Source organism: Stegodyphus dumicola, chromosome 9 (assembly GCF_044657685.1).
Source record: "Stegodyphus dumicola isolate Sdum_Otavi_A_Nest chromosome 9, ASM4465768v1".
NCBI classification, from domain to species: Eukaryota; Metazoa; Arthropoda; class Arachnida; order Araneae; family Eresidae; genus Stegodyphus; species Stegodyphus dumicola.
Genome location: NC_140776.1, coordinates 172630579 through 172646109, shown reverse-complemented (window position 1 = coordinate 172646109; position 15531 = coordinate 172630579). Strand labels below are relative to the sequence as shown.

At 30.9% G+C, this 15531-nt stretch overlaps 1 protein-coding gene across 1 annotated transcript in view; it reads left to right on the top strand.

The window, feature by feature from the left end:
• The window catches only part of LOC118181064 (uncharacterized), a 47715-nt gene that overhangs the window by 18204 nt on the left and 13980 nt on the right, over window positions 1–15531 (top strand). The window contains exons 5-6 of the mRNA XM_085824354.1: window positions 1735–1854; window positions 13471–13557. Coding sequence (XP_085680480.1) covers window positions 1735–1854; window positions 13471–13557 — 207 coding nt within the window. The remainder of the gene's footprint in view (window positions 1–1734; window positions 1855–13470; window positions 13558–15531) is intronic.

Sequence of the window (15531 nt, the reverse complement as noted above, 5' to 3'; positions counted from 1 at the left end):
TAGAGAAGTCGGCATAATAGTACATAGCTGCTTTTTCTTCTAGTTTGGAGTTCATTCTTTTGAGTTCCAGGATCTTTAATGCTTGTTATCTATTAAGACATAACATCAATGGGAATTAATATTTTCTTAATTCAGTACAGCATTGTACTAGCAGTCATAACACTGCATTTAAAAATCACAAAACAATCTCGGGCTTTGCATTTGAGTATACATAAGTAAAAAAGTTTAACTTGCTAACTGCAATTTCCATACAAAAACCGAGCGAGTATATTCTTTAGGAATGGAACTTAGTTGCATTATGCTACAGAATGAGTGAGGAAAATATTCTTTAATTTAATGGAAAGTTAATCCTAAAGGGTAGCAGTCATAATAATAGCATGAAGAAGTTCAGCTTCTTATTAATAATACCACTTTTGCTTTATGAAACATAAACAGCTATTGTTGCATGACTTTTGGCTACATTGTGAATATATTAATTTTGAAACTTCTAAGAAATTGTGTTTTTCTGCTATATGCTAAAATTTTGTATTTTTTAAGCTGTTTTTAAGAGTTGTTTAGTGATCATTTTCTGTATATTGTTAGAAATTATATATTATAAAGATTTTGAAACATGTTTATTCAATTTGTATTCAGTAGTTTTTTTAATTGCATTTGTAAATAAAAAAACTGTTTTTCTTTTTCTTTCTTTTTTAAATACTTCTATTGCATGTATATCTAAAAATTAAGTTTTGAAATTTAATGAAGTAGTTTCCTGTGATTATTACCTAGCAGCATTTCATACCAAATAAAATGTTAGAAAAATATTTAATCGTGTGAACTCCCATATTTATTAGGTAAATATCTGTTCACTGTGGCATATAATCCAATAGTTCAGTCATCTTGGGTGGAGATGGAGAGCATTCATAAATCACAACCAATAAGTTATTAAGAAATGAAGACTAATTAGCACTTCCTTGAAACTGGATTTAAAAAATACTGAGAATTGAAAACAGTGATGCTTGCCATGGTTAAAAGCATGCATTTTATTAAATATTTAATGATACAAATTTCGAAAAAAAAAATGCAACACTTGATGATTTGAATACGAAAGCTACCCTGGTTTTGACGATTTGACATCGGTAGTTATTTTATCTTGATTTGGTAGACAAAATTGACAACTACATTGTTCTATTATATTTTATTATATATACCAAGATAAATCACGGTAATGCAGCAACAAAGCAATGTCCACCAACAGTTAGATAACATAAAACACATAGAATATTTTCTTTCAGCCCTTATTGTGAAAAGTTGCAACACTTCGATAACTTTTAAGCATGAATAAGTGCTTATTACTTTTAATCTTTTTTTTTTTTTTTTTCCATATGGCCACTCAGAGTGCTTCTGCCTCATATTATTCCATACTAAAAAGGTTAAAACAACTGAGTTATGCGAAATTAAACGTGTATAAAATTTCCTGTTTAGTTTTATGAATCTTCTTAAATTAAAAATTTCAGAAAATTATGTTGTATCATGTGTAACCTTATTTTGAAGCCTTAATGAGTTTAAAGATTTATGTGAAAAAACTTCTGTTTTCTCATGATAATTGTAATATTATTCAAAAACAAACATAATATGAGGAAAAAGAGAAATGAATGCAAAGATATTGGAGAAGCTTGTAATATGAAGATAAATTTATTGATCTATCATGTGTAAAATAGTAACAAAAAATAATATGCTTTTTTTATATTTTAGCTGAGTATGGTGATACTGGTAATGGCCAGAGGTGTTATTGACATGTCACTTAGACAAAAAGTCATCTTAGCCTCAGGTGTGCCCATTTCTTTTCTTGTCTTCATTCTTGGTGTTCTAGGTGTAAGTATCTTCATCATGTGCATTAAGAGGGTTATATTTTAAACATATTACTTCATATCACATTGATCCTACTCATTTCTAAAGTATAATGCCAATGAATTCAAAATCGGGAAGAATTTAATGCTAGCATTATGACATTTTCAGTTCACCTTGAGTTGCAGTTTGTGTTCATTTGAATTTTGTGTTCCCATAAATTACTTTTCTTTCAGTGTAATAGTTGGTCCACCTTCTTCTCGCAAAATATTTTGAAGAGGAAGTCTTCCAAGTGAATTTTCTGAAATAATTTTCTTTTTCCACAATGTTGCATCAATTGTAATTTTCTTATCTTTTGATTCATTTTTTTTTCATCTTTAAAACACATGTTAATTTTGCTTTCATTTAAATGAAGTTCTAAATATATAGTGGACTGGATGAATTTCCAGTGCACTATTTATTTAGAAAAAAATATATGCCATGTTTATACGAGGGTTGGTGAAAAAGTTAGTTGCACTGTCAAAGAAAACAAAACAGGAGCAAAATTTTACAATAAATTTACTTATATCTTAAAGTTCCATTCAAAATCTACTTTTCAGCGTAATTACCTCCGTTATTTAAGCATTTGTCGAGGCATGGTACAAGTTTTTCGAAGCCTTCTGCGAAGAAATCCTGTTCAATGTCCGATAACCATTGTTGGGCTGCAGCTTCGGCATCCGATGGTATCATCGGAAGTATCTTCATCATGTGCATTAGGAGGGTTATATTTTAAACATATTACTTCATATCACATTGATCCTACTCATTTCTAAAGTATAATGCCAATGAATTCAAAATCGGGAAGAATTTAATGCTAGCATTATGACATTTTCAGTTCACCTTGAGTTGCAGTTTGTGTTCATTTGAATTTTGTGTTCCCATCAATTACTTTTCTTTCAGTGTAATAGTTGGCCCACCTGCTTCTCGCAAAATATTTTGAAGAGGAAGTCTTCCAAGTGAATTTTCTGAAATAATTTTCTTTTTCCACAATGTTGCATCAATTGTAATTTTCTTATCTTTTGATTCATTTTTTTTTCATCTTTAAAACACATGTTAATTTTGCTTTCATTTAAATGAAGTTCTAAATATATAGAGGACTGGATGAATTTCCAGTGCACTATTTATTTAGAACAAAATGTATGCCATGTTTATACGAGGGTTGGTGAAAAAGTTAGTTGCACTGTCTAAGAAAACAAAACAGGAGCAAAATTTTACAATAACTTTACTTATATATTAAAGTTCCATTCAAAATCTACTTTTCAGTGTAATTACCTCCGTTATTTAAGCATTTGTCGAGGCATGGTACAAGTTTTTCGAAGCCTTCTGCGAAGAAATCCTGTTCAATGTCCGATAACCATTGTTGGGCTGCAGCTTCGGCATCCGATGGTATCATCGGAAGTATCTTCATCATGTGCATTAGGAGGGTTATATTTTAAACATATTACTTCATATCACATTGATCCTACTCATTTCTAAAGTATAATGCCAATGAATTCAAAATCGGGAAGAATTTAATGCTAGCATTATGACATTTTCAGTTCACCTTGAGTTGCAGTTTGTGTTCATTTGAATTTTGTGTTCCCATCAATTACTTTTCTTTCAGTGTAATAGTTGGCCCACCTGCTTCTCGCAAAATATTTTGAAGAGGAAGTCTTCCAAGTGAATTTTCTGAAATAATTTTCTTTTTCCACAATGTTGCATCATTTGTAATTTTCTTATCTTTTGATTCATTTTTTTTTCATTTTCAAAACAAATGTTTTTTTTATTTTCATTTTCGTATTGGACTATGGGCTTTTTTCCATGCCTTTGTTGTCTTTTTTTAGACCATGACTACTTCCTCTTCCTTGACTAAATTCGTGCTAAATTCAAGGCTTAATTTTTAAGCTCCTCAACTTCCTTTTGCTAGAATTTAAATTTTGGAATTGATACAATATGGAAATGATGACGGAATGCATGTTCTACCATGGAACCATGTGGTGAAATATTGTGACAATTTTCTTTTTGAAGGAACAATGGAACCATCATCTGATGAATTGGAATCATTTGTAGTTGAAATAATCTATTCTTCATCGGATGAAGTATAATTAGTTTCTTTATGGGAACTAATACCTGACCCAGAATTGTCATTAGATAATTCTTATAAACTTTTACCAAATCTTCATGTGGTAGACATTTTCTTGAAACAGTTCTATGTGACATGACTATAAAAAATGTGTTTAGAAGCGTCAAACAGTTGCAAGTGAAATGAAGGTGTAACACAGAACAAAGCAAAGAATTTACTAAATCATTTAGACAGAAAACGAGAAACCTGTATGGGACATTATTGCTTTGGGAAAGGAGTGTATCACTCTATTCCAACCAGCTATAGTGTAGTATCTAGTGTGAAAATAATAATAATAATAATAAAGAAATGGCATCAAGCTGCTACGTCAAGAATTAGCCTTTAACTAAACTAAGAAGAGCTGTCAAAATGATGGCTAGCTGTAATTCTAGGTGTATATAGTTACATAAAAGTAATAGTTATTTAAAACAGGCCAGATAAATTTTTTATATCATGTTGGTATATATTTAGGGGAAAAAATGAAAATTCTTAAAAGGAAAATTAAAAAAATATGAACAGTTTAACCTTCTAAAACCTGGCTGAAATTCTCATAATATAGCCCTCAGACTGGCACAATCCAAAACACTTTTGCCCCTTCTTTGACTTTTTCTTAATGAGAAAAGTCGTTACAGTGGTCATTTGTCCTCTCCATGGATGCAGCAAAATTTACATGTTTGTCGGATGCTGTTCCATAGTCTAGAATGGGTTGCTAGATTTGCAATTTTTTCGATGTTAATTTTGCTTTCATTTAAATGAAGTTCTAAATATATAGTGGACTGGATGAATTTCCAGTGCACTATTTATTTAGAACAAAATGTATGCCATGTTTATACGAGGGTTGGTGAAAAAGTTAGTTGCACTGTCTAAGAAAACAAAACAGGAGCAAAATTTTACAATAACTTTACTTATATCTTAAAGTTCCATTCAAAATCTACTTTTCAACATAATTACCTCCGTTATTTAAGCATTTGTTGAGGCATGGTACAAGTTTTTCGAAGCTTTCTGCGAAGAAATCCTGTTTCAATGTCCGATAACCATTGTTGGGCTGCAGCTTCGGCATCCGATGGTATCATCGCTTTGAAATTTCTTGTTTCATGGGACCAAACATATGGAAGTCAGGAGGTGAAAGGTCTGGGCTGTAAGGAGGGTGATTCCACACTTCCCATCTAAACTTTTTCAGAAGGTCACATGTTTGTTTTGCTGCATGCGGTCTTTCACTGTTATGCAGGAGCACAATGCCGTTCGACAGTTTACCTGGTTGTTGATTTTTAAGTGATTGTCGCAATTGTTTTTGTGTTTCACGTTAAGAAGATGCATTAATTGTGGCACTCTTCGGCATGAACTCTGTATGCACCACGCCTTCTCTGTCGAAAAAACAGCGTCATCATCACCTTTCCTGCAGATGGAGCAGTTCGGCACTTTGTACGTGTTGGGGAACTGCATGTTTCCACTCGAGTGAGCTGCATTTCATTTCAGGTGAGAAGAGGTGAATCCAAGTTTCATCTCCAGCCACAATTTTGTCCATAAACTCATTTCCTTTCCTTTGGTAACATTGCAGAAATGCAAATGCATTTTCAAAATACTTTCCTTTATGTTCCTCTGTCAATAGATGTGGGACCCATCGAGCACAACTTTATGAAATTTAAGGTGATCGGCAATAATTTTACACACACTTTCATTAGAAATATCCAATTCATTTGAGATTTCGTCTATTGTTATGCGTCTGTTTGCAAGAATGCATTTATTCACGTGAGCAGCGAGTTCCGAATTTGTTGCAGTTGATGGTCTTCCTTTATGCTCAGCGTCATCAATATCTGTATGTCCATTCTCAAACATGTTGCACCATTTCGCGATAGCTTGACTTGACATTGCATTTTGACCATACACTTCATGTAACTGCCTATAAATTTCAGTTCAGTTGTACCTTTTTGCCCACAAAAAAAAAAAAAAAAAAAAAATCACTGCACGCATTTCCAATTTGGACGCTATTTGCAGCTGTCAAGACATGTTTGTGACTGATTATCAGAAAAACTAAACTTGCCTCGGGGAAGCTACTACATGCGATATAGGTACATGTCTGAAGTGTTGCCACGCAGCGTCATCCAAATAGTATTAGATGGAACATATTTACGCAGTAGTGCAACAAACTTTCTGTCTGACCTACATATTTCATTTACTATTACTGATAAATCTCTGCAATAAATTTGTGAATTTTATAACTTTGTTTTCACAATTTATTTTTATTCGCACATTTTCTTATTAGACATTGAAAAACGGGAACAAAACTTTACAAAATATAATAAATACGAACTAGCTTTGCATGTCTGCAGGTTAAAATGCGGTTTGTAATTATATATTTTCATTAACAAAATAATGGTAATAAATAATTTAATGAAATAATAATAATAAATTCATTAATAATATTTGTTACTATTAGATGATTAGAATGAGATTCAATACAATTAGATTTTGAGATGAACTTACAGCAATAATAAAGCTTTAAATAAAAATAACAAAGCTTTAAATCTGCTTTTTTTGATAATTTTGTTATTATAATATAAAAAAAAAAAAAAAAAAAAATCAGAGATACATTGGTTGTGTTTCATCATTTAACCTTTAACAAATATTACATTGGACTAGCAGGCAAAGGAGGTATATCTTTAAAGAGAATTTTCTTTGTAAAATTGGCTTTTGTTTATGTTAGCAGGAGGGAAAAAATCTGCAACCTATACATGTAATCATCAAAAGTATTTTTCAGAACAGTTTTAAATGTTTATAAATAATGAAATGTCAATTTCTTTTCATAGGCAGAAATTTCATCTAAAACCATCGTTATATCCAAAGGTTGAAGTCTATTTGATTTTCAACGAATATTCTATTTGCACATAATATATTTTGTAATTTGTTTTAGAAAGAGTGATTGTTCACGTTTTCAAAAGAATAAGGACATACTGGTTGTTTACACTTACAATGTAGTGAATCTGTATTTCATATTTCTTCCAGTAATGAAAGCTATTACTCTGGAATATTTTCAAGCAAAATTAAGAAAACTGTTTACACCAAATTTTGCATAAAGTATTTTCTCATGTATTTTTTATTTAAAGTGTAAAATTTTCTCTCTATGAAAAATAAAAAATCATGAACATAGCAAAATTAATTCATGAGAAATAACTTTGAAATGCAATAATTCCATCGTAATATGAAATAGTGGAGAAAAGTGCAATACAGTTTATTTTATTCACAAATAATCCCCCCCTCCAATGCCTAATTTATGTACTGTCGATTGAGAAATATAGGTTAGTACAGTGGGTCTGCAAACTTATTAGCCAAAGAACCAAATATGAACATTACAACAATTTTTAAAAAAATTGGGAGCCAAATCTGCTTGTTTAGTAAACTTTTATTACACTAAGTAAAACTAAGTTTAATTCTTAATAAATATTTATTAATTCGAATAATGTGCTTGCATCTCCTTGGAAAGTTTGAGTAAGTCAGGTTTGTATGTTGTTTTTAATTTTAGGCATGATTACAAGTTCTCATCAATAAGAAGACTTTTAAGTTTACTCTTGATAATGTTCATGCTTGAAAAAGATTGTTCGCATATATATGTAAAACCGAAAAGGGAAAGAACAGCAAATGTGAGCTTTTTCAGCTGATCGTAAGAGTCAGGAATACTATTCCAATTGTTGAAAATGATCATGTCTTCCTTCTCCAAGTCATTCAAAGCAGACCACTTGTGTTGTGAACTAAGATCACATTTTTTCTTCTCCAATATTTCCAATTCAACACAAAGACGTTTGACTTTAATGCGCTATATCTCCTTATTTTTTAAATCCAGCAATTGTATTTCAAAGCTACCAATGTCAATTTCAGAAGGAGAAAATTTCAACTCGGTTATCCTAGCATTAAGAGGATTTTTGACAAATGCTAAAATTGCTTTGCTCTTTTTAAATTCCTGAAACCTGCTGAGAAATGTTTCCCTCATATTTAAAATTATTTTTTTAAAATGGTGGTAATCAATAGAGGAATTATTATCTTGGCAATGCTTCAGCAGGCTCAGAAAGTGAAACAATGTTTCCCTTTCAAAATCCTGTGCAAAAATGGATAATTTGTTTTCGAATGTTATTACTTCTTCTAACATTGAAAAAATTAAGTTTCCTTTCCTTTGTAGTTTACGTAAGCTGATTTAGATGAGACGTAACGTCTATCATGAAGTAAAAGTTTTGGATCCACTGTTATAACCATTAAAGATAGAACTATTAAAATGATCGTCTGTTAGTTCTGGATAGTGAACGCCCTTCTCAAGTAAAATTGCTTTAATTTCCGGAAAAAGGGACGCGAAACATTCCCTCTTGATAACCAACGTACCTTGTTATGAAGCAGAAAATCAGTGTACTCACTCTCCATTTCAAATAAAAATTCTTTGAATTGGCAATGATTAAGAGCTTTAGCTAAAATGGAGTTGATAATGGTAATCACTAATTCCATAACTTTACAAATTTCTTGCGGAAATGTTTGCGCACAAGGCGCTTCTTGGTGAATGATACAATGATAAACAAGTATCTCATGATTAATTTTTTCTTTCAGAATAGCAACAATCCCTTTTCTTACTCTGGTCATACTTTTGGCCCCATCTGTTGAAATCAATTTTATTGAAGGGACTATGATGTTTGTCCATACACTCAATTACAGCATTGGCGATATCTTCTCCACGCGTCTAACCTTTGAGGGGCAATAATCCTAAAAGTTCTTCTTTAGGGCCTGAATGAGACATAAATCTTACAAAAAGTGAAACTTGAGCTGTATCATTTATGTCACAAGACTTGTCAACTGCTATTGATAAAGCTGAAACCAATTTCAGATCTTTGATATGGTGGGTGGTTCTATTCGAATTTTAATAGTTCTATCTTTAATGGTTTTGGCAGACAATGGTAATTCTTTTCTGAATATTTGCTTTTTTTCTTAAAATCCAGAAATGGCTCTTCGGATGCATTTATAAAAAAATTTTTTATGTATTCGCCGTCTGTGTACGGTTTTCCTTTCTTAGCAATCTCTTGGCTACAAACATTCCTATCATGACATTGCTATATTAATATTGCTGGAAGATTGCATCCAGTTATTAAACACAGAAGTTGACGACTCTTCTGAAATTCCTCAACTGCTTTCTTCCTTGCATCACTGGTAGGATATTTAATGCTAAATGACGCATGCTTTCTTGTAAAGTGTCTCTCTAAATTTGACTTGTTATGCGCAAATTTCTCCTTACAAATAAGACATGTCGGAAGTCCGTTCAAGTTTTGAATAAACGCAAAATTCTCGGTCCACTCAACTTTAAATTCGTGGTTTCCATCTTCCGTTTTTCTTTGCTTTTTTTTTGGTAGCCATGTTAATTGGGGTGTCTATAAAAATATTCTAAATATATTTTTTCTAAAGCCACCGGTATAAAATTATTATCATTATTAAATTGATGAAACTAAAATTTAAAAAAAAATCTTTTTAAAAAATACGATTTTATTAATATATGTAACTGCACTAAAAAGAAAAAAATAATTTTCTCCATCATCAAAATAACAAAACGTTTAATATGACCAAAAATGGGAGGAAACTTCCAACATTTGGACAAATAGAAGTTATCAAAAACTCAAATATAAATTTTGCACTGGAACCACAAACATACATAGCAGGTGTAATAAAATCATATAAAAATACTTGTAAGATGTGTAGCTAGATTTAAAAATTCAACAACTTTTTAATAAGACAGGACTACAGCAGACACGGTAGATAAGACAAAACTGTTCACACTGCAACTGCTGCTCTGTGATGCCAATTTGTACCTTCACTACTTTATAAAAAGCATGAATGTGCATGCCGGTAGCTTGTACATGGTTTATGTTTATGGAAAGTAATAAAATTAAACTCGATGTTCATTACGTATTTTTACAACAATATAAAATTTTAATTACTTATCTATCTTTTTACTCAAACAAAAAATTATACATGTTCTCGATTTATAGAAGAATTTTAATTTATCAAAATAAGATGTAATTTTTTTCTTACCAAGTTTTTTTAAATGAAAATATTATTGCGCCTTCCATGGATATTTGTACCAGAGCCGCACTTAAGGAGCCAAAGAGCCGCACTTTGCCGACCACTGGGTTAGTAAATTAAACTGGTTATTTCAATGCTTTTTCTTCGTCAATTTTTTACGGACCCTTAAGTAGAGCGGTAAAGGTGGCTGAACACTTGTAGCTCGCTCGAGTTTGAATCCCGGCTAAAGGGGTAGACTCATGGTTTTGTGTTACGCAAATACAAGCCAGCTTTCATTAGAAAGTCCTCCGTAAAGGCATCCCTCCCCTTATACAGATAATTGTTGTGTGCTTTGATGTAATTCAGTAAGTGAACAAAATTAATCCAGTCATACCCAGAGATTGGTTTGATTACATGTGGAATTTTCCTTCAGGAACGTAAATGCAAGCAATTTTCTCTGAAAAGGGTTTACATGGAAGTATCCATTCCCTTAAGCAGATGGCATTCGCGTACTTTTCTGTAATCCAATCTTAATTGTCATACATTTAATAGTAAGTTGACATACACCTTATTACAGACAAAATAACATTCCTTTTTAAAGATAAGTTTTTTATTAACTTACCTGAATTCTCTTTATCTCTTGAGGAGTATATGAATTTCAGCAAATAAAACTGGCCGAAATTTTATGCAAAGTAACTGATGTTTTGACTTAATTTAGAAGTTACATGAGCTTTAATGATATTTAAATACTTTTTGGGAGATGTCATCCTAAAAGAGGGTATAAAGATAAATTAGTTTTATTTAATTTACATGGAAATGACAAAAACTATTATGCATGCAATTGTCTCTCATTTGTCTCCTGATAAATCGGACAAAATTGCCTACATAATAGAAGCATTTCGAAAGAGTTAACAGCTCTGCAGGGTTTTATGCACTCAAAAAAAAAAAAAAAAAAAAAAAAAAAAAAAAAAAAAAAGGGGGGGGGCAAAGTAACATCTTATTGTTCATAATTATAAAAAGGAACTAAACTATAAAAGTGATTTTACCTATTTTCTAGAAGGGCATTAAATCTAAAATATTAATCTAATCTTATTTGCTAAGATTAAAAAGCATTAAATCTGGTAAGCTTAAACAGCGTGCAAAATCGCTGAAGTTTTAATCATAGCAAAAGTTAGCACTAAAATTATGAGACTGCTCTAACGTTTGAAAAAGAGATAGCTTCTATTTGATTTTCAAGTATATTGGTGCGAGACAAAACCTGCGGTTTTCACCAAAATTTAGCAAAACTGATAAGATGAGGGAAACAATGCGTTGCCAGCGGCTATTCTGATCAGCGACAATGAACCACCCAGAGGTCTATAGATAGGCGATTTACTCTAAAATATAGAGGGAAATGCTAGTACGACACTTGTACCACAGCCGGTATTAAAGAAAGTCATTAAGTTAATTTCATGTGAGGTCAAAATGACCACTTCCATAATTTTAGTGTTAAAATGTGATAATTAAGGTACTAATTGGTTAAATTCAAATTACTAAAATTTGACAAAACTTGTCATCTGTGGCTATGTAATTAATGAATTTATAATTGCCATTAAATAAGGAAATAAATTAAAATAAGCTTACATTTTCTTTGGAATGAAAATGATTTTCTTCATAATTTTTAGAGTAGGTTTATAATGCAATTATAAGTAATATTCAGTTAAAATATATGTCTCAAATTTGCTGTATCATATTGTAGGCTTTGCACTGGGGTGTTATATAGCAAATATAAATAATTTTCTATAGTGCTTTGTTTGACTGAAAAATAAAATATAGAACACTATACATTAAAACACCAGCTTTTGTTATGGCATTAATCATCCACAATTCTCCGCAATTATTAACAGTTGAAAAATCTGTAGTTTAAATTAATTATACAATAAAACTCCTATAACACAGTTGATATGTTCTGTGTTATATGTATCCATATTGTACGAGTCACTTAGATTATACAAGTACATGAGCCATCAAAGGGATAAACTTGTTATATTTAAAATAATTCTCTTTCATAATCAGGCTGAAGACACTACATGACATTCCTTCTGCAGAAAGAGGACCTGTGTCTGATGATTTTCAAAATCAAGTAGTGTTCAAAATCTATGCCGAATTGTTGAATATAAGTTGCCTTTTTTTCATAATTTTAAATTTTACATTGGTGTGTTTCTCTTCCAATATAATTTTGGTGACGTGTGAAAAATCTTCCTAAATGCTTGAAATTAAGTAGTCTGAATAATTTAAATTATTACCAGATTACTGATCAAGCAATTTAGTTACTTGCTTTCCACTCTTTATCAGATTAAATCACCTACTGCTCACATCAAAATTTTTTCTATGTTCTAAATCAGAAGTTAGGCTGTTTCAACCCTGCATCCAGTTGATTAACCTAACAGCAAATATGTTTTTTTCATTCAGTGCATCCTTATTTAATGCATCATGCTGTCATTTTTTGGATATAATTTTCAAGTTGAGTATCTTATTTCACAAACCTAAAATTTATTACTAATTAAAAGTCTTGAATTTGTAATCTAAAAATTTCAGTTACAAATTTCAGTCTAACACACATGTACATAAAAAGGGGGCATATTATTATGTTTTATTTAAAAAAATATGAAACACAATATAAGGTCTGAATTCTAGATGTCGAGTATCTGGAAAGATCTACTATCTGAACCTCCAGATCAGCAGCACTCGCACAAAAAGTGCCTCCTTCCCTTACAAAGTTTAGAAATAGAGAATATAATACTCCCCCCCCCCCCGAAAAAAAATAAAAGAGAAGATGTGCTGTAAATGTGATGTTTTTCCAGATTAACTGAGATTCATCTTATTAGATTTAAACTGATAATTCAAAATCTGGAAATTTCCGAAATCCAAAGTTTCTGAACTTCTGACGACTCCAGATCTCGGATTTTATACTGTACAAAAATGATCATGTCAATGTTTCCTTCCTGCTCTTAAATAAAAAGCAATATCATTTGTTGCTAATTCATAAAATTAAATCTTTAATATTAAGTAAAATTAAGACTAAACAAAAATAATTTCAGTTTTATTCCTCTCAGCATTATGGATGTAGAATTCTGTATAGAAGGGTGGCTTTGTTATTCATTACACATGAAAATGTCTGCCAGCTTTTAACATTTCTGATTTTGGGTTGGATGTATATTGGAAGAAAAGTAATCAAAGTGCAAAGTAGGAGAGTTGTTTTTATTTTAAAAAACATCATTTATTCATGATATTTTGAGGAACTTTTGAAATTTCAGGGCTAAATCCATAATGCTTGGAGGGTTAAAAGCTTCAATATTTATATCTAGATTTATTTTTGTCTTTAATTCACTATTCTGTTGTATCTAATTAGTTTATGTCAGTATCCACATATATTAATTTTACTTACTCAAAAGTGCATAAATTATAATTTTAGAGTTCCTAATTCTTTATTTTAGCTGAGGTATGAGAATAAAACTTTGATGGTACTGTTTTACATCTTGGGGTTGCTGGAACCTATATATATCGTATACAAGTTTTATTGGGTAAGTTGAAAAAATAAATTTAATGTAATGATGTAGTTTAACATAGTAACGTAATGCTGTAGGCAGGGAAGAAATTTTATTGAGTAATGAAAAACATTTGTGTTCTTTATTTTTCATGTGTGTTATAGATGTATATCAATGATTCATTCCCCCCTTAACATATATAAACAAATCTGTTAGTATATTTAAACAAAGTAATATATTTTAAAGAAGCTGCATAAATGGCTTAAAAAAAAGGCTGTTGTAAGAAAACCAAAAGTACAAGGAAAAAAGCGTCAATGATTAAGATTTTTCATTAATAGAGGAAGATTGTGCAAAGTCAGATTGATTTTGAAATCAAGCAGTAAAACATTATTGGATTCATATTTTATTTTTGTCTTTATATATAGCATCAGCATTATGTAACTGTCTAGGTTAGGAGGTACTGGAATATAGCAAAGCTCATGAAGGCTATTTGCCTAAGGAAAGGGAGCCTTTTTGGCTTTTTTGGAAGATTTTCATATGTTAAGTGGCTTGTATTCATGTTAAACGTGTGGAAAACCAAAAAACCCAACCATGCAGCTAGCTCATTTGCCTGGGTTTTAACCCAGGTTGAACTACACATGTTCAATGGTGTTAACCACTCTACCACTGGTGTGCATTGCTGATATTTGATGATGCTAGAGAAATTATAAATGTTAGTATTTCACATTTGATAAGGTCTTTTCAATGTAGGATTTCTAGCATGCATTAGAAAAGGATCTTTCAAGACGATTTTCATCAGAAAGAATAGTTATATTCACATATACATGAGAAGGTATTATAGATACATTGTATTTTCTGTCATCTACATTTGTTGTGTTATTTAGGGCATAAAAAATTGTTTTTAAATACTACATTTACAAAGCTATGTTGTCTTTTGCCATGTTTTTAAGAAAAAATATTTGTAAACTTGATATTATTATTATTTGGATTTTTTTATGTTGCTTGTTGGAGTAATTTTAGAAAAAGTTTAAATTATATTTAAAGATCACAAAGTTTGTCATCTGACTAACAATGACCACATTACTAGCTATGTATGCAGGTACTACAGCACCCTCACATGAGCATAAATTTGGTGCAGTGCTACACATTTTGCATAGTCATGCCTATTACTAATTCAGTGGCACTTCAGTGTATTTGTAAAGTAAAACAAAAAAGTATATTTAAAATTCATCACATATTCAATTTGGAATAAATCACATGCAAAATCCAGGGGGGGGAGAAAAGATAAAATTTTCATGCATTTCATTAATTTTTTCATATGTTGGATTATTTGTTTTACATGTTTTTGAATTTGATCCACTCAAATTGTAAATTATTATTAGATTTTGAAGCTTTATTTCACAGTTATTTTGAACTTAATGTTTTTGATACTATAATTTTGGAATTTTTTTTGGCACTGTCTACTTTATACTGTAAGGGTAGGACTGATAAATGCACAGATTGCTTTTATTGTTTTTCTAAGATTAGTTTTAAGTTTAAAACTTTAATTTGTGCCTTTATCAGTTCAAAAACAAGCTTTTTAGTCCAAAGCTGCTTTGTGCCTGAAGGACTATTGTTTTCTTTTCGCGATTTTGTGTTAAATCACTATAAACGACGAATCACTTTTCAAACTGTTGCCATCAAAATGTTAGAGTCCTGCATTATACTTGAAGAAATTAATGAAAACTCTGCATAAATGTATATATATTTCTCGCATTGTGATAAAACAACGGTACATAGAGCCATCCAATTTTGAATGACGTAATCCTCCTACGAATACGGGCATGTGGGAGATCAAATTTGAAATTTGGGATTTATTTTATTATCGATATCATATTTTGTAAAACTTTAACGAATTTTTGATTAACAAACTCAATGATTTAAAAGTGATCAATGGCAACACTCTGCGGGGGAAAACCATTTTATCTCCAGCGTGTCAAACTGTGTATCGGAAATTCTAAAGACTTGCTC